Here is a 25,150-nt window from a genome sequence, read left to right on the forward strand (position 1 = left end):
GTCTGATAGAGTAAGACATCGGGAAGAAGATGGAATGATAATGAAGAAGTAACCTATGAAGGAATTAGTTTGGTGAAAGGTCAAACCCAGACTAACATCTTTTCACTTGGTTTTGACCAAAATCAGAGTAAACAATTACTTGGTTTCGTCTGATAAACAACCGGTAAAATAAAACTCACACCTGAGGAAAATGTTCAATTTTCATAAAGAACACATATCAGCAAAAGCACGTAGGCCATATGTCTCTTTTAGGACCTTCAATTTGCTCCAGGACCCATAGATATATATACATAGACATATACTGTATGTATATATGTCTATGCCAGGACCATGCTTACCCTATTTACTCTAGTTCAGGCGCAACAATAATCAGACAGGGGCTCACTTTACCACACTCTCGCAAACCATCATTAGCCTTACATCCTCATAGTTCACAAAACATTTTTTTTTTAATGATAAATGACAGCAAAACACTGTTTGCTTTTCAACCACAACTTTAACCTGTAGCTGTTCAGCTATAAATATGATTAATTCATTAAAATATATATTATTTAGATTTAGATTTTCTTTTGAGCACCTTTGGTATGTGTTTGGCGCCAATCATCAGCAACGACAGGAAGACGTTGGTACTGCAGACAGTCGGATAGTTGAGAAGAAGATTCAGCTGGCTGGATGAATATGAGCGATTCGGCAGGTAATATGGCGTAGATTTGAACTGAACTATGTATCACTACAATGGCTACTTTCTACTGATTTTAAAATGCAATACCTTTCATTACAGTAACGTCAAATGGCGCCGTTAGTGTCTACCACCCACTTGTTGTGTGTTGTAACCATTAACTAGCTAGCTAATGCTTAAAAAAACGATAGTAACGTTATCGATATTATACAGAACAGAAAGATGGTGGGTAAATGTTCAGTGTCTTCCTTAATAGCTGGGTTATAAGTCAACTATGACTGTTAATTATGTGTTATAGTATCAACATATTATTTTGATACGTCATTGATGTTAGCTAAGGGGAAACTTAACCGTTAGCATTAGCTAAGGTGAGCTAAGGTAACATTTGGGTGGAGATATTCCGACTGCTATTAGAGGTGTGGATCTGTGTCTGTTCTTGTCTCTATAAATGCACCTTACTCTGAGGCAAACCCCCAAATAACTGTATTGTTAACCCACTTAAAGTTAAATCATGAAGCTAATAAGCTAAATGTGAAGATTTACTTTTTGTGAGTAAAGTTTAGTCCAACTTGGAACATGGTGGGAAAGTAAGAAAAAAACTTATGTCTTTTATTTTCTTCACAGGATTCAACATTGAAGACTTGATTAATGTTCCACCACTGAAAGAAGGTAAACCAGTCGAAGTTGCACAAGGTACAAATGAAAATAATCTTGAAACCTATAAAACAAGGCTGACATATTGTCTTACCCTGCTGTTAGATGAAGATATGCGGGAGATAAAAGTTGACCAGATGATTGGCAAGTTAAGGAGGCTTCAACAAGGTAGTGTTTTAAATGGCTTATAAATCAGATATTTTGAATTGTCATGGGCACAATGTAGAATGTATTTAAGAGGGAGTTGTTTGACATACATGATAACTACAGGCGTATTCAGACCCAATAGCGACATCTTTCGGACAAATAGGTGATTCGTTTTCTTTACTAGTAGAACAGTGTCCCTAATGTAGATCCAATTTTTCCCATGAGATGTATTGTATGATTTAATGATTGTTCTTTCACATTTTCAACTTAATGTAAAGGACTTCTATCATGCAGAAGGCACAAGTGAAGTCGGAGAAATCACCGTCGCGTTCTTCCGTCTTCGTTATGAATTGCGTGCTCTTGCGTTTGCTGTCTTTAAACTATTCGACGGTTCATGAATTATTTAACCGTTTCATTAGCAGATTGTTCTTTTGGATGAGTATGAATCATCTACATATAAAGGCTTATTCGCCATTCTGTACTAGTCGGCACGAATTTTAGCCCCTAACCTAGCCAGAGCATGACGGGAGGTAAACATCTTGACATTTTGGTCAGTCTTTGTGAAGCGACACTTCCGTTTCCGCTAGTAAGTCGCGAAGTCTTTTTGCTTCTTCTTTTAATTACATCCAAACTAGCTAGAAATTACCATGTGAGCCACGGGTGGTTTGTCTTTAATAGAAAAACTACTCGTACAATGTGAAAACGCTTTAACACGGGGTCCAGAGATCGATGGAAAGCTTTGCAAGTGTGCGCCAATGAGAAGGCTGTTTCTGGCGATCACATGCTAATGACCCGCGTTTCCTTTTAACTTTAAGACAAATAGTCGCATATAGATCAAAATCCGCTTTAGATCGAAATAGTATTGAGTCAATGTTAGAATAATACATTTAACTACACATAGCAAGTGAAATTTGAAGACTACCACTGGAATTGAAAAACCATGAGTAAGACATCTGTACGCCGCGATCATAACAGTCCTGTGACCAAAATTGAGGTATCGTCAGTGAGGTACATCCTTACCTGTTACTCCATACGTGGAGTTTCAGAACATGATGAATGGAGATGCATGAGATATGATTAATGTCTCCATCTTGTTGGGAACAGCAACACCCTTCAAGACCCATTCTGATCAGCTATGTCAATATAAATATACTAATACTTTATTAACTATATTGCAAATGCTGCATTTAAATCATTGTGTATTCTACAGAGCTGGTGTATTTCATGTAACTTTTCACATGGAATAACTCCTGAATGTTGCTTTAAGACAAGCAAAGTGCAATAGCTATCATATGCCAATTACACTATGTTTTATTTCAGGTAAAAGAGTCCTGGAAGAAGAAATTAAGGAGATCAAATCAGTCAGTGACTCTTTGCAGAAAGAGCTAGCAACTTGTAAGACACAAGATCACCACTAATACTTGTATTTTAATCTACATGCAACATATTTATTGTATGTTATGTACCTGTTGCTGACATGCAATCAAATACCCAGTAAGTAGTAGTAGGTAATGTATTCTGTGTTTGTATTTGGTATGTATTTACTATCATTTAGACAACTGTTTTTACAGTACAGAATGAAGCTTGCCAACTGGAAGGAATCCATAAAGAAAAAGAAGGTACACACACATTAAGCTAGCTAACAAACTGTGTTTTTATTAACTGTGTCAGGATAAAAAAATAAACACAGACACTTGATGTGAATAATATTGCGTAATTACTGTGATATGTATCTCCAGAGTTGTGCAGGAAGCTGCAGTTCCAATGTGAGGAATCTGAGCAGGACTCTGCCAGGTGAGCTCCACATGAACCAAGTAAAAAAATTACTGAGTGTCTTCAGTGCTTTGCTGACATCTGAAGTCTGAACATGACCCATCAACAGACCTCAACCATGTATGGTGTGTCTTGTGTAACACTAGATGGCAGCAACCTCTCATTTTAGAATCCTGAGTAGGTCAGAGTAGTTGAAGTTGTCAAACTCTACCTGTCTTACTTAGATCTACAACATCTTGAAATTGTTTTCTCCGGTCCTGTTGTTGGCTGTGTCTGTTTCTACAAGTTAATCTTCAGTTTACTATTTGTGCAGTCTATATAAAACTTTTTAAAGTCCTATTTGTGTAATGATATCATTTGAATGTACCTTTTTCAATGGTAATTTTGATTCAGCTATTCATTATTGACTTTGCAGTTAGCATGAAGGCTAATGAGTTAATGATTGCATCTTCACCGTTCACAACATCAGCCATTGATTTGTTGGTTGCAATAAAAATTGACTTTACACAAGAGTCTGATATCTCTATCAACTGTTCACTTTTACTTTCACTCTGACTTTTTTGTTTTTCAGCTTTCACATTTTTATGTTGATTGTCGTATTTAACTTGCAGGCAAACTTTCACAAAAGCTTTCCTAATAGGCAGCATATTAGTGTTGTGTCATTGATTATTCTACACCATATCCTTAGGTAGGGCATAGCTCTTTTGTGTATTATCACAGGATCATGTGACAGTGATATATTGTATCCAGTATTACACACTGAACGGTTTGAAAAAGCTTGTGCCAGGTCTCCTGTGCAGACTTTTAGATATGATTTTTTTTATCTTAAACTGACTGATGAATTGTATGTTTGTGGTTGCAGGCTGTTAAAACAGAACAAGAAAAGTGACGAACTGCTGGAACAGTACAGATGTGAGATCCAGGAATTCAAGCTTAAACACCGGAAGCAGCGGTATATAAAACCTTAATATTTTTTAAAACGTATTGAATAACCATGTGATTGTCATCTAAATTTAATGAAAGCTGTTGGTTTATGCAGGATGAAGTTTGAAAACCAAATTCATCAACTGATAGAGCAGCATAGGAATTTGCACTCCGTCTTCGTAAGTTTGTCTATTTAATATACAAACGTGTGACGTATTACCCGGTCTATATTTTCCCCTACATTTTTAAAAATACAATGATGAAATTGTGACCTGTTTTTGATGTTGTTAATGACTATTGTTTGAATTGTTATTTAGACTCCAGAAATGCTCCCAGATGAAATAGGAAGTGCTGAAAATATAAAATCTCAGCTGTTATCAGCTGGTAAGTATCTTCCAGGCATTTATGCACATGGGTTAGGGTTAGGGGTTTTGCAAGCATGCATACAGTAAAACATTTGCTTTTGTTCATGCGCGAATAAAGTGTTTGTTTTCCATTTCTGACCCCTTGATCTGGTCTTGTTCTGTGATTCTTACAGAACAAATGAAGTTGGCTCAACTGCATCACCTCAACGAAGAGCTAGAAGAGGTGAAGAAACAGAAGCAACCTAGAATAACAGTGGCACAGACTCAGGAGGAGTAAAAACGTATGTTTCAAGGAAGTTTTTAGAAAATGAGAGGTAATAAATTTGTCAGGTGAAAAACCTTATATCTTGGAGTCCCTCCAAAAACCGGTTCAGGGAGAAAAAGCTTTCGTTGACCTAAAAACTAAATGCAATTACATGAACTTTAGTGATTTATACTAGTGACATCAAAGTTCAAAGTTTGTTGACCAACTCTCTCTTTTCTCTATGTGCTTGTTGTTTTTATATTAATTGTTCTGTGAGGCATGGGTTTGTTTTGTTATCTTATGCCAAACATGTATTTGTAAAATATGAAATATTTTACATTCTGAGACAGGTAAATGGTGTTTTGTAGATAGGTAAGTGCCACTAGCAGTGTCCTGTATAACCCTATGTTAGTCTTACGAAAATATTGTGTATTGAGATGATATAAATGTTTGTATATTTAAAATTACAAAGTTAATTCAATGTGACGTGGTTTTACTCTGAATGTCATTGAGCTTATAAATGAAAACAGTACAACCATCCACTACAATTTACACACTGTATACACTTTATCTGCATAGCCACATTCAAATTCAGCTTTAAAGAGTTTTAATAAAAGACAGTATTTCAAATACAATGTAATACTGTTTCAGTTTTTTTTTTTTTAAGAACACGACCCTGTGCAAGTGATTTTCCCATAGTTAATGCCATTTTTTTTTACAACCAAGACCAGATATTTACATGTTAATTAAAATTAAGCACAAGGCACTTGGATAGCACAATGAGGGTGATCATAATCTAAGATGTTACTTAGAATGTCACCATGTACTTCTTACATAAATATATACAATATCCCCCATTAAGAAAACAGTGTAACCCTGTAAGTGTCCATATGGCAATCGATCCTCTCGCTCAATCTTTTGATGTAGAGTACAAAAACACACCAAAAGGGTTTGATGCCCTGCTGAGTTGTCAAGCAGCCTGGGAACTGTACCATATAACTAAATCTTTGGTTTAATAGTGTTTACAGACCAACAAAGGAGTTTGGAGTCCTGCTTAGGGCGTAGGTCTCAGAAGTTAGGTGAGTTATGTAAGGAGGCATGGCCCAGCTCCAGTACTGCAAAATGTAGCCATCCCTTTTCTCTTTTTTTCCTTTAGAGGTGATGACTAATTTAAGTCCAGAATAGAAAGAGAACAGGGAAATGTTAATTTATTTACATTTTTATTTAAGTCAAAGGCTAGTACATATTTTTTAAACTCCTCTCTCTGAATGGTCATTTGACATCTTCAAACCTGAGAGGTGGGTCCACACCTTAACAAAAGTACATAAAGTCCTCTTGAGAGGCTAAAGTTCATGACAGGTTTTACTTTCTGATAAAACTCCACTGCTGCTGCCTCAACATTAGAATTAGACGTTGCTGTCTGATTCTAACTTTGTCTCAATCTTCATTCTCTGTAATCTCAGACTTGCCCTTACATCTTCTTCATTTCATTTTATTCCTTATCTTCACATTCTTATTTGTGTTTTCAGGTTAGGGTTAATAATAGTTATTCTAGCTGTGGTAATGCCCTTATTGGGCCATTGGCACACAGTGAATCCAGGGGGACACTTTCTCCCATTTAGCTTCAGAAAAGTCCCAGCTACACAGACACTTGCAGAAACAGATCATTGATACTAAACACATGCAGTCATCTGCCACTATGTTTTATAACTAGCATGTATCTACTTTTTTTCCCCTCAGGTGCAACATGTACAGTCATCTCTTATCCTCTCTAACTCCCTCAATTGCATTCATAAAACCCATTTATAGGTAAGTGGCCCTACCTTTTTCTGTTCTGTGAAACATTAGCCCATGAAACCAGTATGCAAGCAGAGTCACTCTTCTTTCTCTCAGTCACCATATAAGGTAAACTTAGTACCAGGTCTTGGCAAAGATGGACATTCCAAACTCAGTGACTTTAGTTTGTTTTCAGCATTTTTATATATTGTCTTTTCAAGTTTTATTACTTTGTGCGAAAATCCAGGAAAGGCTGCAGTGTGGAGCCACAGAGGTACTTTGATAGTGTCGTTGGCACGTACGGGTAACAGGTCTTTTTGATCATCTCGTATAAATAGTTTCCATTCAAAAGGTGACTCCTCCATCTTTCGTTATCCCAGGTTATTCCCCATCTGTTAACAGAACAACAGGTATAATTGTGAATGCAATAAAGTATGAACCCCCCTCCATTTTCATCCCTCCATTCCCTACATCTTCTCATCACTACATCAATATTTTGAGGTTTCAGGGGACAGTCTTGAGTACAGTTTACTGCATATCTGAATAACACTATAATTTAACCAGTAGATCAGCAAAGGTAAAAACAAAATTCAGTTGTATTTAAAATGAAAAGATAATCAAAAACAATTGGTGTAGTTGCACTAAACTTCTTCTAGTGTATATATAAATCAATGAACATGACCTTGTCCATCCAAATGTATTTTCACAGCTTAAATATATGACTCTATTTCAAACATTACACCATTGTTTTGGAATACAAACTACTTTCTGCAAACGATTATTAAACAAGATGCACCTTCGACCGTCATCTGTAATTGTGTAGACCATGTATGTATAAAAATGATCATTAAAAACTTGCACAAACACATGATTGTCTTTCATCTTATGTAAGAGAGTAATTTACATTTCAGACTGACACTTAACTAAGAATTAATTTTGTGCAATGCTTTAACATGAGTATAAAGATTTGATCATTTTCATGGCTCAGAAAGTTGCTCAAAGATTGTTCTCACATTTAACTAGGGATGGACCGATTATCGGCCCTAGACAATTATCAGCATTTTTTTTTGATTAACAGTGTCGCTGATTTTTCTGTCAGATTGCAGATAAAAGAAACTAATTAAATGTGCTGCTTTTGCTCTGATGCAGCATCCTCTCGCCCAGTGTCTTGCCCACAGCATTATCTGATTGGTAACTGAATGTATGAAATAAATGTAGTGGAGAGGATGTTTAAAGTAGAAGATAATCAAAATGCTCAAGTGCCTGAAAATTCTACTAAAGAACAGCACTTGAGTAAATTGTACTTCCATCACTGGTTGTTCAAAATGTTGACATGAAGATGCCATATCGGCCATTTAACTCTTGTAATCGCACTGTAAACTCCTCACACTGTCACTGTGTACTGCTACATCTCATCAACTCAAACATGAAGGATTTGGCCCGCTGGCTTTAAAAAGAAAATGTAATTTAACCTTAACTCCTTATTGCAATAACACGTTTTACTACTCTTGTTCTAGTTGTTTACCCCTAATACTGCTTTTGCTTTTGTTCATATCACTTTCCCATCTATGTTGCAAGCATCATCCTTGTAGTTATAGACTACCTCAAAGCGGCTGTAGACCTTCTTCTCCTTCCTCAAACTCTCTATCCTCTTCAGCAGTCCCTCCCGCTCCTGGACATTGCCCTGCTGCGATCGTTGAAATAGATTTCTTCTTATGGAGTTCTGTCGCTCCAGCCCCTTCTCCTCGCCGCTGCTGTCTTTGTCCCCTGCTGTTTCTTCCCTCTCCTGTCGGATCTTTTGGCTGTTGGCGGAGATCTGCTCCAGAATGACTTTGGTGTCATCTCGTAGGTTGCTACTGAACAGAACAGAGCTGCCTGGGGCCTGGTATCGAGATGGGCCTGATGTGCCAGTAGATGTCTTATGATTGCTCGTAGTTTGGTCAGTCATGGTAGATCCAGTATCGTAAGCTGATGAACTCTGCTTTTTGCTTGAATCTCCGGTGACCCCCATACCCGTGCTCATGCCCCTATCTTCACTTGAAGATTTCTTGTCTTTATCCTTGGGCGCGAGGATTCCCTTTAGCCTCTGAGTCTGCTTCTTTAGAAAGTCGAGTGTCTTACCTTCACCCTTCCCCTCACCAAGTGTGTTGATTGATGTAGTAGATCCCATAACTTTTTGCTGTCCTTCATCACGTGGCACAGCTGACGAACTTTGAGAGCGGTTCTTTTTCAGCTCACTCTTCTCTGCGTCTGTAGCATCTGTTGCCAGAATCTCCTCACCACTGGAGACGCGTCGAGGATTCAGTCCTTTGAGCTTCAACGGATCCCTCCTGAAGAGCTTGGGTGAAGGGAGGGGTTTCAGAGACTTGAATATATCCCTCTTTTGACCCTCTGACCCATTCTCCTCTTTATTAGGTTGAGTTGTCTCTGGTAGCTTCAGGTAGCTAGCAGAAGGCTTGGCAGAGCTTATCGGTGGCTTTGAGGAACTAATTGAAGGTCTGCGAGTGAGCTCTGCTAGTTTTGCAGAGATGTCTGTCTTCTTTGGTACAGATTCTTCAGAACTAACAGAGACAGTTGGGATCTTTTGAGTCGTCTCAGGTTCTAGGGGAGGTTTATAAGAAAGGTCTGGCTTTTTTTCAGCTGGTTCTGGGGCTTTTAGTGATGACTCTGTCTCCATCTTTGAGGCTTTTCTCTTGGCAGCCAGATCTTTGAAATACTGTAGTCGACTGGCAGGGTCATTCATGTTCAGAGATGATGATGTTGTTTCATCTTTGATAGTGTTCTGAGGCTCCACTTTTGCTGTAATCTCCTCCTCTTGCTGTTGCTCTTTCTCCTTCTCTTTTTCTTCTTTCTCTTTCTCCATTTGTATCTCCTTATCTTTTTCCGCAGCCTTCCTTCTCCACGAAAAAGGCTCACGATTAAATGACCTCTTCTCGAGAATCTGGGCCACAATTGAGGAAGTACGTACTGAGTCTAAGTTCTCATCTTCTTCCGTCGCTGGTTTTAGGCCAAGATTGCTGCTGTGCATCTCTGTCTTGGAAGATGAGAAAATCAGCGAGGAACGCAGGCGAGAGCTACGTTGAAGCATTGGGTTAATACGTGAGTGGAATGATTCATGTTTGGACAGCAAGAGATCTGAACCCTTTTTCGCCTCCACATCTACACCCACTTCCCTCTCTGCACCCCTTTCGGCCACATCCCTCTCTCTTTTATCAAGCACTGATGGTTTGAAGTCACTGACTGATGGAAGCAAATCCATAGTTGTTGAGTCTTTATTGGTGCTCTCAGGTAACAGGGGCTTTCCATAGCGTGGTCTCAGGATATCTGGTCTTGGTTTGGGGGGAACATTTGGTGGCTCCCTTATTCCAAAGCGGGGAGCTGAACTTTCAGTGGCGGTTGGTTGCAGAGATGGTGGCGGATCTTCAAATGCATCAGGCCCCATAGGTTGAGTCAGACCTTCTTCTCCACTGTCCTCATAAGTGCTGAGATAGGAGTCGATTCTCCATCTCCTCATGCCTTGCCTGGCATCTGCATCTTGATCGTGCTCTTGATCAGAATGTTTGGGAAACGGTTTCTTCTCTGGTTGGTGGGGCTGCGTGGGCGAGCTCTGACAAGCATATGCCTGACCTATGCTTGGCCTCTTATGACCAGAACCTCCTCCATACCGCCCAGCTAACGGGGGCGCCCGAAGCCCCTCAGGTCCTCTCAAGTCCTCTGATGAAAAGTAGTCTCCGCCATAGCTTCCAGATGGGGGCTCCTGATCTGAGCGATAGCTTGACTCTGAATGCTGGTCAATGGAGAGTTGTGAAGGACGACCTCGAAGTCTGTCATAGTGTCCATGCCCAGAGCCCGGCCCAGGCCCTTCATTGTAGTAGTGGCTACTTTGGATCTGCTCCCTGTAAATAAAATACAGTGGTTCTTATTTGTTCATTGTTATGTGTAAAGACATGTGCTCACATCAGATGGTAAGATATGCAATGATTCAGAGTACAGAATTTAGATTCCAAACAGTTGTAGGTACTAAAGGGTTAACTACCTGTGGAAGTCGGTCTCATCCAGATTATTCATGACTCTGTGCTTCATGTATTGCCTCGAAGATGTGTAGCTTTCCTGGGTTCCCTCTGCATAGCTGTGCCTTTTGAAACCACTGGCGCTAATCTCCATCTGCCTGGAAACTATGGACCTTCCCTGATCTAGGTACGACTGCTGCAGACGAAACTGTTGCTGGGAATACTTCCCAATTGTAATTCCTGGCCCGGGTTCAATGGTGTGGCGAAATGGATCGTTTCTCCGGAAAGGAATTGCAAGATTTCTGTCAGAGTCTCCATAGGGGAAGGCAGAGGGAATCTCAGGCTGCCTGCGGTAACCTATAGGGTTACGCAAAGACTGGCTCCGCTTCAAACCAAACTGGTTACCTAAGTAACTGCTGGGGTCAGAGGGAACGAGCGCTCCATCCGATGGGTCAATAACGAGAGGCTCTGACTGAGCAAACAGAATGCGAAACTCTTCATCAAAGGTGGAAACCAGCTCCCCGAGGAAGAGGTGGGCAATGCAGCGGTGGATCTTCTCATAGGACCACATGAAACTGTAAGTAAATAGGAAAGAAGAGTAAAGGCAATTAAAGTACTTGAATTTACAGAATGAATGGCCAGTGAGTCTTGGGAATTTAATGAACAGAATTCAATTACTCACCTGTAGTTGCCACTGAGTACAGCCCTGCAGTCAGCCAGTAAGAAACGATCTTTCACCTGCCCCTTGAATGATTTCCCTGTCCTGGAATAATAGGTTATTCCTGACACAGTCCTGACACGCATCATCTGTAAAACACAATTTCAGTCACATTCAATCCTTTGTGAAAATGATGTATCATCTCATAATAATTACACAATAAATGTCACAGGATAACTGACTTATTAGACAAGTCTATTAAGGACATGTAAAAAAAATCAATGTTTTTTTAAAAGGCAAGCTCACAGGAATTTGGTCCAAGTTGACTTTGCAGTTGATGACCATAGAGACAAAGTGATAGGCCTCCTGCTCATCCAGTAGAATGTAAACAGGAATATGGCGTGCTGCTGCATCCAATAGGTCAGCAAAAATGTCAACATCTGTGAACGTGTCCATCACTACAGCAATAACCTGGAGAAGAAGAGCAAACATAAGAAAACTGGCCAAGGTTTGGTGAGTATAATATGGTCTTTGCCTAGTTTTATGATTACTTTGTGGCAGCCCTGTTTTCTTGTGGTCAAATGGGTAGAATTTAAAATTACACTAACATGATTTAAAAGGGGCTTTGGGTGTGGTTGCTGTTCTTTGTGCTTTTATGCTCTTAAAACACAGGGCTGTACATAATACATCTATGGTTGCAGTACTTTTGATGGGATTGTGAAAAGGTACCTCCTGATTGTGAATATTAAGTTGGATTGAGACTAGATAATATGAAACATTTTATATTGAATACAAATATTGAGAAATGTGTACACAGGGCAGTGAACACCTCTTAACCAAATAACTGAAACAAATGTAGGCCTACATTTAACTAAACTCGGTGTATCAGCAGTACAAAGTCGGTGAGTCTGTACTAAATTTTGCATTCCATGGTATAGAGAGATTAATGACTGCTGTCTCATAGAACCTGTCTTTCCTCTGTATGCATGTAGAAACACGTACTTTATAGTTCATGACTCTCCTGAGTCACTTTTGTCGCAGTAAAAGACACGTACTCTTTGCGGTCACACACAAGAAGCGGAGCATAAGCAGGGCCCACCCCACCAACAGGTTCGACTGCTTGCATTCACACTTCTTGCTAATTATTTTCTTAATTGAGCCAAAGGTCAGTCAGTATGAAATTCATCTTAAAAAGGGAGTGGTGGCAGAGCTGGCAGTGGCAGATAAAGTAAGATTAAACAAACAATGAGCCTACACACACAAGTCACTGGCAGCCGTTTATCTCAGATTTTTTTTTTTTTTTAAGAGATAACATTTAATGTGTATATACATACTGGTTAGATAAAGAGGATAGTCAGTGGGTCAGTGGTATTTCCCATACACTTCTTGACAGCTTTGAAAAAGTAGTGTATGTTCATTGGGCATAGAACCAAAATCATATGTAGAATATCCGTCGTTGTACCCACTGAATAAATGTCACAGCTTATATCTCATCAATCAGTTCGCTCTTAAAAATTCCTGCTGAAAGCAAACTGGACATACAAGTTTACCCACTCCATGTTTCCCATCCCTCCCTTTTACTTACTTGGCGTGCATTCTTGATGAGTCTCCTGGCCTGCTCCTTGATGCTTGGCATGTCTGGGTCGGAGGGGTTGACCAGAGTGGTGACCTCTGTGGGCCCAACAAAGCTGTGCTGTGGCAGCGGCCAGCCCAGATCCAGCCCCGGTGCAGCCAAGTCGGACTGCACCGGCCAATAAGTGTCAGAGGAGCCATCAGCCTCCAGACCTCCCTCAAGGTATGTCAGCTCTGGGACGCTGGCTGTCCGGTTTGGTGTCTGGATTGTTGACTTGATAAATTCGATTTCTGTCTGTGCAAGGAAACCGACTACTTCTGCAGTCTGGAGGAATTCATAGTAGCCCTAGTGTGACAGGAGACACACAAATCATTCCATGATAAAACCAATGCACATGTGTTTCCTGAAAATGTTCATTACATACACACAAGTAGAAAACTACGGTGTTACCTGTATGTCATTTTCTATCAGAGCATCAATAGCCAGGCGGTATTCCTCGCGGTAATGTGGCGGCAGGTAGTTGGGGTCGAGGGGGTTCTCACCAATCGATGAACTCTGAGATCGGTGTGCCATGGTTGGAGATAGGTGCGGGGTCAAGGGTCAGGGCAAAGAGGTTGGGGAGAGGAATTTGAAGCTGTGCAGAAAAGTCAGAAGGACAGAAAAGGTCAGCGCACAGAGAACAATGTTGCACGATTATCATTTTCATTTATTCAGATACAGCTGTTTTTTTGTGTTTCAGGAAAAAAAAAAACGTAGTTATCTAAGAACATCAGCGCAAACAGCTGGATAAGACATCACCCCTCCGTCTGTATGCCATCCTCATAATTCATCTAAATATTTTTTAGGTTGGTGAGAGGATAAACGCTTTGTGTCAAGATACACAAGCAGACAAATGACCTATAACCTCACACGCAAAGTGTCCATTGTTTCTGCTGCAAAGCCTGTGTAGTAAGTTTAACGAGTATGAATTTCTCATACTAACACACCTTTTCCGGCACAAAATACCACAGGCTTATAATCAAGGAGACGCTAACAGTTGTGGCATTTCTCCACAGAAATATTTTCCTCCCCAGCCAAGGAACCAGTTCTACATTTACAAGCCAGTGAATGTAACATCAGAGTTGTACTCAGCAACGACACATCTCTGTTGCGATAGCGCCAATGATTAACTGAAATTCAATCGGCTTGTGGGTAAACTGCACATAAAGGTAACAACAGAGAAAAGGAACCGGACACTGAAAACTCAATGGAAGAAAGACAAAAGTCAAGTGAGAAAAAAATGGGAGGTGTAAGGGAGAGGTGGGAAAGGCATGAAAAGGTGTATAGACAGGTTCTCATATCTCTGCTCACTCCATTTTAATGCGGGTGCGTCAAGCTTCAAGTTGCTACTCAGACCTAATCCTGAAAAAAATCTATGTCACTCATAACACACAAATTGATTGAAGAAAGCTTGATGAGTAAGCTGTTCACTATGCCGTGACTTGAACTGACTTACACTCAATTAAAGGTAGTGAATGGAACATTGTTACATAACCGTTTGGAAATGTGTGATTGTTTAAATGAGAAAGTGACCGTGGAGAAGGTAAGGATTAGCTTTGCGAAAAGGTCTGCGGATCTGCAATGACCTATAATGACCTACAAGTTCATCGAATCCTTTCATTAGATACTGATCAAATTCTGTCATTCTCAGCCCAAAAGAGACAATAAGTCTTCAAAAAAAGAAGGAACTGAACCAGACACAACAATGAAGGACACAAATAATTAGGGCTGCTGCAGATTATTATCATGAAACCATCAACAATTTAAAACCAATGGATGTTCCGATTGCTGTCACATAAGAAAAAGAAAAGTAGCAAATCTGAGAGCCTAAAACAAGCTGATGTCTGGCCTTTTGGCTCCAAAATTTACTTAAATGATTAGCTGATTCCTCTAAAATCACCAAATCATTTTCACTAATAGGTATAATATGTTACATTTCTGTACATTACCATTACTGGTGTGTTTTATATGTCACTGTAATTTCCAGGAAAACACGTGAAACACCAGCTGGTTCATCAGAGAGTGAGAAAATAATTTGGCGAAAGTGACTAAACTTAATGTGACTTACACTTTAATACAACACCTCATCCATGAACATGATTGTGGCTGATTCTTGATTGTGGCAACCAGAGCGTCAGAATTTGCATTCTGTGTGTTTAAGTACTAGTTTGCTCCCTAAGAACAATAGTTGGCTCAATCCACTTTGTTCAGCGGCCCTATATTTGGTGTCTGTTAATTATTTTGTGGTTTACTGTACCTGCTTCCAAAAGATAAAGTATACCATCACTGTGATAAGAAAGATTTTGTTTGGCATTAGATGATGGAGAAAGAAATGAGGATTAAGACTTTGGGCAAAGGTCCCCAGCTTGATTCCAACACAGTCCCACAACACAGTTATGTGTTATCCATCGTCGACCGACCCAACCAGGACGCCCCCTCATTGATATTTAATGTGTTCCTGACAGCTGCAAACTGGATGGGTCATCTGATGGTATAGATGTGGGTTAACAACCACTAAAAAGTTCAAATATCCAAAGTGAGCTGGTTAATCTCTAATATAAACACAACTTACTTCTGTAAATTGCAGTTTGTGGTCACTGCAGGAAGTGTTTTTGACTGTGTGGATATATCACCATGGAAACAGCCTAAGGAACTATGGTTGATTATCAGTCAGGGTGCACGATCAGGGTGTGTGTGCATGTAACCTGGGGTCTAAGTGAGTAGGTGTTGGGTAAGGTTGGACCTGCTTTAGTGTGTGACGTGTTTTCTGTAAACTTCCAGGCACACTTAACAGATCGGTGCTGATAGAAAAATGGGCCCATGTTCTAACCCGCAATCACTGGGAGAAGCCGGTTTACTCAGAGCCCTGGTGAGTCACCGGGTAGCCCAGCCTGGGGATAACTTGCAACACGCTGGACTGTGGTGATTCATCTGCTAGCAAAATGGCTGACATCCTGCTTCCTTGCTCCCTTTAGCCATAGAAATTAGGCCCTTGTGGTGCGCTGTTCCCAGTTAAAAGTTCCATGGTGGGCACAGAGGCATGCGAGGCAGACAAACTGCTTCCATGGAATAACTTTACCCCTTCCAAGTCGCTAAAATAGAAGAAACATCAGTGCTTTGACCTGTTTTCTTTTGTTCTTTATATGAAATAAATCTCGCAGCCTGGGGCTTGATCTGCATAAAACTGAATTTTGCTGAGGCAGCACTAAAGTGCATACCTGAGGACTTGTGATAACAGCCATAAACTGAGAGATGTGCACCTGCCTGTGCTCGTCATAATGTTTTAACTCCAGAAAAAGCCATCTAACATGTTTGGCGGCACAACAAAATGCACTGCAAGGGACTTTTGGGTGATGAAATGGCAGCAAACCACTGCTTTCCATCTTGATTCATCTTTGATGAACTGACTTAAGTCTTTGCTCCAAAACTGTCAATCACAGTTTTCTCAGGGTTCAACCTGATGTCTTTAAATTGCTTGTTTTGTCCAACCGACAGATTCAAAGCAAAAGATGTTCGGTTAACCACCACAGAACACAAAGACGGTAGTAAACTCTCAGATTTGTCGGTGATGTTCAGCACTTTTACTTGAAAATTGAACATCGGGATTGCTGACGATGATGACACTCCGATGTTGAGTTTCACGGCAAACTACCGCAAATTGACCCTGAGGTGTGTGTGAGCTAAGTGGGTGACTCAAGACTACAGGAACACGGAACAGGGCCTGGGGGTTTCATATCCAGATCCTGACCTCTGGTTGAGTGCGGAATGAATCAACAGAGGAATAGCACAACGTAAGAAGCATGACAGACTTTCTCCAGCTCACCTGGTTGACTGGAAGGATATTCAAACAAATACTGCTGCTTTGTTTGTTGTTATAGCAACTCCGCTAAGCATCAAACTGTAGTAAGTGACACATGTTGATTAAGATCTTTCGCTCTCTTTTCTTCGTCTCTTTCGGCTTCTCCCTTTCCGTTGCTTGCAGAAACGACGAGCCTGCCCTAAATGTACCATCAACAAGGCCAGTTTGAAAGACCGAACCACATGCAGCTCCTCAACGCTGATAAACCCAATATTCAGATGTGCACAATTTTTGCTCGCCGAGCGTGTAAACGGCTCATTCTCTGCATTCCTGCATGCGCGTTTGGCAAAAGAGGATGGAGCGAGAGAATACGTGAAGAGCTGAGGGAGGGAAAAATATCTATCTGTCTCGACACGTGAATCAGAGAAACCAAGCCTGAGGAGACAAACTATGAAGCACCGAAAGATATCACTCTCTCTCCGTCCCCCACACACACACACACACACACACAGGTTAACACACCTCACTAAGCAAACACTATGATTGATCCGACATACCTCTCCGGTCGATTCAATTCGTGTGATCTTTCGGTGCGAGTGGAGTGAGAAAAACAATGCCCGAAAACAGGTTCGGAGGGATGAGCCAGTTATCTCCAGATGCTCCTGTCACAACCTCTCAACGCAGCTCCTCTGTCGATTAACACAACCAGAGCATAAGAGCAAACACAGAGCACGGCCTGACTCTCTGTACATAATCACACCTCAGCACAACCGTTGATGGGCACCAAACAGACAGCTGAAGGTTACGTGTGTGTGTGTGTGTGTGTGTGTGTGTGTGTGTGTAGGCTGCACGTGTGAACACATGGCGACACCAATCCTCCCTTTTTCTAAATGTGTTTTTTACGGAGCAGCACTGCTAGAAAAACAGGTCCTCTAAGGTCCTCGTCAACTGTTCCAACGGCCTTAATGTCTGCGGTTACCTCGAGTGGAAAACTCCACAATAGATGCAAAAAAAAATGTTTTCTACTTCTCAAACATGACTTGTAACACCTTTACAGATAGACAACAGCCCTGTGTGAAACACAAAGTGCCAACGAAGCTATGAATGGGATGAAGCCTCAGGTCATAATGGCTGGTGTGACAAGCTGAAATGTATAATGAGAAGCACACAGGCACAGAGACACCACAGAAAAGCTGGCACTACAGACTTTTTCCCCTCAAATTATAACCACATGGTGGACTATTCCTATCCAGTGAGTCACTTTGAATGAATCGAGGCTCGGCCTGTTAAGGTGAAGTTTAGATCAATAGGAAAGGAAAGCTGCTGAGGAAATGGATCTGTGCGTCGGCAATAAAGATATTATCAGACCCTACAGATCTATAAGTCTACAGGCCAGGACTAGTAAGCATCGTTCTTGCTCAATAGACAAGGCCGTGTGATTAGACAGCGAGGAGCCTGTTTTATCTCTAAATTAGAGGCGTCAGTTGTACTAATGACATGACCTGAGATGCATACTAGCATTGTGCAACCAGGGCATTAGACACGCTTGTAAAAGTGTCTCTGCTCTTTCAAAGCATTATTTATGACCTGTAGCTCCCTGCAGTACAGCACAGACAGAGCTCCACTCGCTATTTTTCACTGTCTTGAAAGTTTTCAGCGGTTCTCTCCAGTGCCAGCCAGCTGGGAGCCCTCCGCCTGCCCAGACTATAATAACAACAGCGTTCAGGTTTTTGAAATGCACAGCAGCTACCTGGGTGACCTAATCCTCTCTAAACTTCCTGCTGAGGAAAGTGACCAGCATTTCCTTTTTCTTTGTTCTTTTTTTTTTTTTTTTTTGAATTCCACTCACATTAATAGAATAATAGAATATAATAAAAGAGGTACAACTGAGATATTAAACCAAGAAAATGTCATTATAACAGAATACACCAGAATAGAAAAAGAGAAAGATACGATCATATAGTGCATGGAGGAGGACAGGACTCAATAGAATAGGAAATAATAGAATGGACCCTCTTGTGTAAATGGTCCTTTTGTCCCAGTTTGCCGTCTCACGTTTCCTCTCCATACCTCCTAACTCCGCTGCAGGTCGTCTCTTCTATTATCTTTGTACAAGCGGCCGATGTGCGTCTCCGTCCCGCCCGTGCGTCACATTCCTCGGTTCGGGCAACAACTCCACCCCAGGCCCCCCACCCCGCGGTGTGCAGCCCTCCGGTGGCGACCAGCGAAGACAAGCGAGGCAACACGGACACAAGGCCCGGCTCGAGCGCAACACTCGGCGGTGTGAGACCCTCCAGAGCTCCGCCAGCAGACGGCACAGCGCGGCGCGGTGAATGAGGAAGGAGCCGGGGCAACTCCTGTAAGGGCAGGGCTTTCCCACCGGTGTGACTCCTCCCAAACCCGCTCCTCGATCACTGGGAACACAAGACCATTGGAAGCTCACTCCCAGTGGCATATTTCAAAAAAAGCCTTTATGTCATGGCTGCTAATTGCCTTCATGGGACAGAGGGAAGTTTTTGAACTTTTACCCCAAACTCTCCTCCACAGCTTTCCAAGTAACTCAGAGGTTGTCGACCCTCTTGCGTCGAGTCTCGACACTGTTTGTGTCTCATCTTTCAGCTTGCTTTGTCCACTTTGTGCTGTCCTTCTGCACTTTCTAATGGCTGGAGCACTGCTGGCCCCAGAGGAAAAAACACTGAATATGATTCCTTCTGTGTACTTGAGTGCGAATGATTTGACAAGAAAGTTCTCTCGAGTCTCGATTCCCTGCATGGTTGACGGTGTGTGTGACAGCGACGGAATGTATCTGAGTATATTTACTCAAACACTATACTTAAGTACAATTTTGAAATACTTGTACTTTCCGTGTCTATTTATATATTATTTTTATTTTTGTCTTCTTTATACGTCCTTTCCACTACATTCTGGAATCAAATAATTTTTGCCCCACTACATTTATTTAATAACTGTTACGTTACAGATGACATGCTGCATCGGAGCATACTTAAAGTGCAATCAGATCAAATTAAACAAAGATTCTGATAATCAGAAGTTGCTGAATATAAGACACAATAACACTACAACTGTATTTTTGACAGAGAAGTAGATTCATTGCCAGAAAATTACTTGTGATAATTGACTACTTTAAATATCACATACTGTAATTTAGTCAAGTACTGTTCATGTGGGTGACTCTCACTTTTACCAAAGTAATGTTTTAACCGGATGTTTTTACTTTTCCCAGAGGTGGCACAAAATAAAGATACGGCAACATATCATGACACATCCTCTCTCTTGACATACGATTATCGATATGCTGGCACCACATATCCATCCTATCATTATTAAAACGTGTGGCACATTGGAATGATGGCACTGTGAACATGGACAAGTCATGGTCAGTGTTCATGTTGAAGAGACAGTAAACTAAGACTGTGCACTTTTTGTACATTGTTCATCTCAGTTCATTTCAAATCTGTGTAACTGACGCCACAGTTCGGCAAATGAACACATGTAGTGTGATTCGTGCACTTTGCCTTTTTAGGGGCGTTTTGTATTCTTCACTTACAGACAGATATTGTGATGTGTCATTAGATGATTGTCTTGCAATGTATTGATCATCACTGTATCGTGATATTATCAGTATTGTGGGCAATGTATCGTGAATCATATCGCGAGTTACTCACTGATTCCCACCCTTACTCGTTATATAACTTGTGAGTTAAGTAATACCATTGCCACATCTTTCTGAGACAAATGAAAAGTTCAATTCTCAGTCAGTTAAATGCACTATTTCTCAGTTCAGTACCCTCAGCGGTTTCGCTGCCACAGCCTCACTTGGTCTGCTGTGACCAGCGGCCTGTGTTGGCTCATTTTAGCTAAAATGGTAAATTAAATACGCTCACTTTGGTTTCTTTGAAGAACAAGTTCTCCTATGAAAAACAGTGTGTAAATGAGTCACCTGCTGTTTTTCTCCAAGGCAAAACACTTACTGCTGAATCAGCAGATTTCAGCAGTTCCTCTTTCTATATGAATCCTCTGTGTAAGCGCCTCGCTGCAGGCTGCGCCGCTCCGTTCCTCCTTCTGTAATATTGGCCTGATTTGGGAAACTTGTTTTTCTCAAATCCATACATGCACAGTGCAGGTCGGGGGAACACACTCAGACCCTATATGTATTGTGTACAGGCCATGATTTGTCAGTGGTCCTGATTTAGCAGATTGTTCTCACGCGCTCGGCCAAAATGTGTAACATTATTTAATAGTTTAAAACCGAAATTTTTGATTGTGTAACATCAAAAAATGTTACACTATCAACAAAGTCTCAATCCTTTATCTGTTTCTCGTTTTCTGTCTATTATTTGTGGTGTGTGCGTGTGTGTGCGTGTGTGTGCGTGCGTGTGTGTGTGTGTTCACCTTATATGGGACGTCCTTTGTCCCGAATTGTGTCTATCAGACAGAACACACCTTGTTTCATGGCCCTCTGATAGCAGCACACACTCATGAGTGTGATTGTGTGTTCAGTCCTGCTCCCAAGGGTGTGCCTCCTGTTCGAACGTCTGCCTGAGCACCCAAGCTGTTGTACGCTCACCCTTCAGGAGCCATGTTTCTGAGCTCGCACTCTGCCTGTGTGCTCTTTTCCAGCCCATGCAAATGTGCAACTCTCAGCATGACAGCGATGTATGAAATGAGGGTTGAGCGTTTGCATACGCGTGACGGAGGGTTACACGTAGATTATGTGAAATAAAAAGGTAGATGAAGAATTCTGTTTGTGTGAAACTGTAACCAGCGAGTGAAGTGTGAGTGCCAAGGAGAGAAAGTGTGTGCTGACATGAACAAGCTCTGATAACAAACACGAGCAGGTATACAGACGCTGACATTCTGGGTGCGGCCACTTCGAGGAATGTGCTCAAGGCATCTCACCACACCCAGCGTCCTTCTCTCTCCCTCCCTCCTGCCCTCCCTCTCTCTTTCTATCTATCTCCCCCATGCAGGGAGGCCTCTTTATCTTAGTGCTCCCTGTCTGAGTCACCTGGCAGCCAATCCAACAGGTGTGCAGGTCCTGGCAGAGTCCAGGCTGCAGCTAAATCCTGGCCTGCATCTCAGCACGCCTGGCAGTGGAGTCTACTGTTATCTGCGACTTTATTGAAATGGCCGTTGGAGTAAAATGTCGACAGTGAACACAGACTGTGGAGAACATAAAGTTTACGACTGAGGCCTCCGCAAGCCTCAAGCATTGATATCTTCAGGATCAACACCATGAATACAAACTATATTTCCTTGTTTGTTTTTCGATGCTGTTCCGAAACAGTCTGCCTCTTGGTTTCAGATTCGGTGACTGCAAACAGACATACTGTAGCGCACCGCATGATTCAATACATGTTCATACTTATCACCTCCTCATGCCCTGTATGGAAGTATTTGCATTTGATACATCCCCCCCGCTCATTTAATCAGATTTTTCCTGTCTATATAAGCACGCGGTTTTTGATGAATCGGGTTCTGCAGTGGAGCAATCTGTACTGAAATAATAGGGTGACATTTTGGCTCTGTCACCTACGAGCACCTCTCACCAGTTAGGAAACCAATAACTGGTGAGAGGTGTTGTTTTAGCACTTTGGTATCTGTGCGCTCTAAACAAACAGGACTTAACAATTAGTGAGCTTAAGTTGTGTGTGTGTAGGTGGATGTTACCTTTGAATAACAGAGGCTAGCAGTTTCCCCCTGTTTCCAGTCCCTGTGCTAAGTTAAGCTAACCTGCTGCCAGACTCAAAAGTCTACCTTTTTTTACAAACAGGACCTGATAATCTTCTACAATGTCTAGTTTTTCATGTCACACTACAATCCGCTCACATGTGACCAATAAATAGACACATTCTATTCTATTAAGTAACATCTGTTTTTAGGGAGACCACGTGGCATGACTGAAAGCTCAAGAGTAGCTACGACTTGCCACTGAAATCATGCCACTTTATTTATTGGTCATCATCTGTTACAATGACAGTGAATGTGTTGTGCTATATTATTCAACAGCATCACAAACTGCAGCCATGAAGTTGAATCGGCGCCTCTGAAACGTTCAAATACTTTACGGGGATAGAATTTATTACAGGGATGTATTAGACTCTGCTCGTTTCGGCTATTTTCAAAATAAACTGGGAGTTTAGTGTATTATGATAGAAGTTAAACACACTACCATCCTTCTTTTTCAGAGAATAAATGAAAAAAAAAAAAAGATTTTCAAAGTGAGTCAAAAGATATGAGACAGTGACACAATGGTAGCTTTTGTGTCAGAATTTTATGCAAAGCTATTTTTGGATTGTTTCTCTCATGTGAATTTAGTTGCCGGACAGCTAATGCGTACAGCTGTTGATCCTGAGTTGTAAATTAGTCGGATCAACGGGGATTCACTTCAGCACCATAGAGAGCAAATACAAAGAGTTTACTTTGCTCCTGTCTTGTCTTTCTCTCTCTCTGTCTGGAGCCTGCATCTCTGCCGCCCTGTGAGCTTTCCCAGCATGCTTTTCTCACGCTGTAATGTCACACCTGAGTATAAGGTGACTCTCTGGAGCCTCTGGCTTTGAGGTCATCTTTACACCACTGTGCCGGGAGGAAAGGTGCACACACTTCAACGCTGTACAGTAAATGGGTTGCTATGTATGCATGTCTGTGTAGGCGGGCTCTCGTGCCAATGAGACGACTCTGCTCTCTCAGTACCACCCACAACATAATGATATTTCACCTTTAGTGTCTGCAGGTGTGCAGGTCGTTTTTCTTTCACAGAACCAGCAAAGTAATTCTTCCAGCTAGCTGTAAACGAGCAGGAGAGTCAAACGTGATCCTCAAAGAGTAAAAATAATGCTGCTAGAATGTACAGTTGAGTGTTTGCGTTACAAGGAACCTCCTTACATAATTGACATCATGTTGTTACAACAGATAAGATTATCACTGTCAAGTACTTCTAAATGAGATTTGTCTTAGTATGGGCCTGATAAACCTGCACGCGCGCGCTCGTGTGTGTGTGTGTGTGTTACTGGGTGTGGCTGTGTCTGTGTGCTCCTCATTTGACCAGAACTCGAGACCTTGAGACTTTTACAACCTTTATAATCAGTCTTTAGTACTAGGTGGGGCATCTTCAACGACTGTTAACAACACAGGTAGAAGGAAAGTCCCAACAGTGTGAGCAAGGTTTTATTTGCAGTGTGTGTCTGAGAGAGAGATGGATAGATAGAAAGAGAGAGAGAGAGAATTGATGCTATCACTACATACCTGTGACAGGTGTTGCCAGTTTGATGCTATTCTTACCACAGTCATGAAATGATGTTAATGATTATTCAGGAAACAATGTAAAGCTCTTCAAACCAGATTAACACGATTGTTCTGTATCTACCGAGCTCTGACGGAGGTATTCATTGATGCTACTTCATTCACCAACAGTGTTACTAATTAAGAATAGTTTGAAGTTGGAACAACAACTGATTTTTAATGAGCAAGTGAGAATGAGCAATGAGAAATCAAAGATTCATTGCAGAGCTTTACTCTAAACGTCATCAGGCGAGACATCCTTTCATTAAAGTGTTTGTGGTTGAAGCCAAACATGCTTTTCATTCTTCCTTAAACAGGTTTAGGTGTGAAAAACACTTCGGAGGCAAAGGCAAGAGAAGAAAGCATGTCCTTACAAACAGCTGTACCCTTGTTCAAAGTAGACAGGCGACACAGGTGAGTGTTTACACCCATAACAGTTGGTCTAAATATCCGAGAGCGTCAGATGCGGGCTGTAGATGAAGAGGTGGACCGGACCGATGGGTATCAGTCACCGGACAGAGCAGCTAACAAAGCAGCTGAAGCTTGATGAGGTCACCTGTTTCAGGCAACTGCTACCTGGACATCAGTGATGGAATGTAACAAAGTACATTTACATTTACAATTTTTTTTACATTTACATCTATGTTATACTTCCACTCCACTACATATTGGGGGCACATATTGTACTGTACTTACTCCATTACATTTATGTCATAAGTTATGTTACTAGCTACCCCTTAGCAAAAAGTAGTATACTTGAAGTTCATTTTATTAAGTATGCTTGAGTATAAGTACAAGTATAGCAAGTATACTATGGACCATGTACTTGTAGCATACTAGAAAGTATACTAATTTAATACTTCTTCGGACTAAATTGTAACATTTTAGGTTTATAAAAGTATACTTTAAGTATACTTTATAAGGTCATTTTAATTTTACAGAAGTACACTTTCAAGTATACAACAAGTACACTAATCTATATACTACTAGTGTACTAAGTATATACTTCTAGTCCACATTTTAGTTTATTAACATGTAAGTTTATAACAGGGTTAATACCTCAAGGCAAATGTGTGTAGTGAAAAACATTTTTATTCCGCTAAATTAAATGTAAGCACAACTCAATAAGTCAACCTTTTTCTGTACTTACATCAAGATATTGAAAGTATTACCACTTGCAATGTGACAAGCTTTAGCAAGAGATCCA

At 41.1% G+C, this 25,150-nt stretch overlaps 2 protein-coding genes and 1 non-coding gene across 6 annotated transcripts; 2 read left to right on the forward strand and 1 right to left on the reverse strand.

Annotated features, from left to right (window-relative positions):
• The first annotated feature begins 550 nt into the window (after nt 1–550).
• si:ch211-199g17.9 (synaptonemal complex central element protein 1) lies at nt 551–5,418 on the forward strand. Of its 3 annotated transcripts, XM_030412593.1 has the most exons (10): nt 552–694; nt 1,304–1,348; nt 1,439–1,501; nt 2,801–2,875; nt 3,052–3,099; nt 3,220–3,274; nt 4,116–4,205; nt 4,293–4,356; nt 4,495–4,561; nt 4,716–5,418. In XM_030412593.1, exons 1-10 carry the CDS (start codon nt 673–675, stop codon nt 4,817–4,819), a joined length of 633 nt encoding a protein of 210 aa, XP_030268453.1. In that variant the 5' UTR covers nt 552–672; the 3' UTR covers nt 4,820–5,418. The 3 variants fall into 3 exon arrangements, with proteins under 3 accessions (XP_030268454.1, XP_030268455.1, XP_030268453.1); XM_030412594.1 differs by lacking the exon at nt 1,439–1,501 and having other exon boundaries at nt 551–694; nt 1,304–1,372; XM_030412595.1 differs by lacking the exon at nt 2,801–2,875 and having other exon boundaries at nt 551–694.
• On the forward strand, nt 2,478–2,610 carry LOC115579593 (U8 small nucleolar RNA). The gene has a single exon (XR_003983685.1). It is a non-coding gene; the product is annotated as a U8 small nucleolar RNA (small nucleolar RNA).
• Nucleotides 5,377–19,004, reverse strand: fam83hb (family with sequence similarity 83 member Hb). 2 transcript variants are annotated; one of them, XM_030412592.1, is made up of 9 exons: nt 18,712–19,004; nt 17,199–17,330; nt 13,254–13,437; nt 12,816–13,148; nt 11,537–11,701; nt 11,255–11,379; nt 10,599–11,147; nt 8,166–10,458; nt 5,377–6,954 (listed from the first exon to the last, which is right to left on the reverse strand). In XM_030412592.1, the coding sequence occupies exons 3-9, from the start codon at nt 13,374–13,376 to the stop codon at nt 6,934–6,936; spliced, it is 3,609 nt and encodes a 1,202-aa protein (XP_030268452.1). In that variant the 5' UTR covers nt 13,377–13,437; nt 17,199–17,330; nt 18,712–19,004; the 3' UTR covers nt 5,377–6,933. The 2 variants fall into 2 exon arrangements, with proteins under 2 accessions (XP_030268452.1, XP_030268451.1); XM_030412591.1 differs by lacking the exon at nt 17,199–17,330.
• Nucleotides 19,005–25,150: the final 6,146 nt, after the last annotated feature.

This window comes from Sparus aurata, chromosome 3, assembly GCF_900880675.1.
Source record: "Sparus aurata chromosome 3, fSpaAur1.1, whole genome shotgun sequence".
Taxonomy (NCBI): Eukaryota; Metazoa; Chordata; class Actinopteri; order Spariformes; family Sparidae; genus Sparus; species Sparus aurata.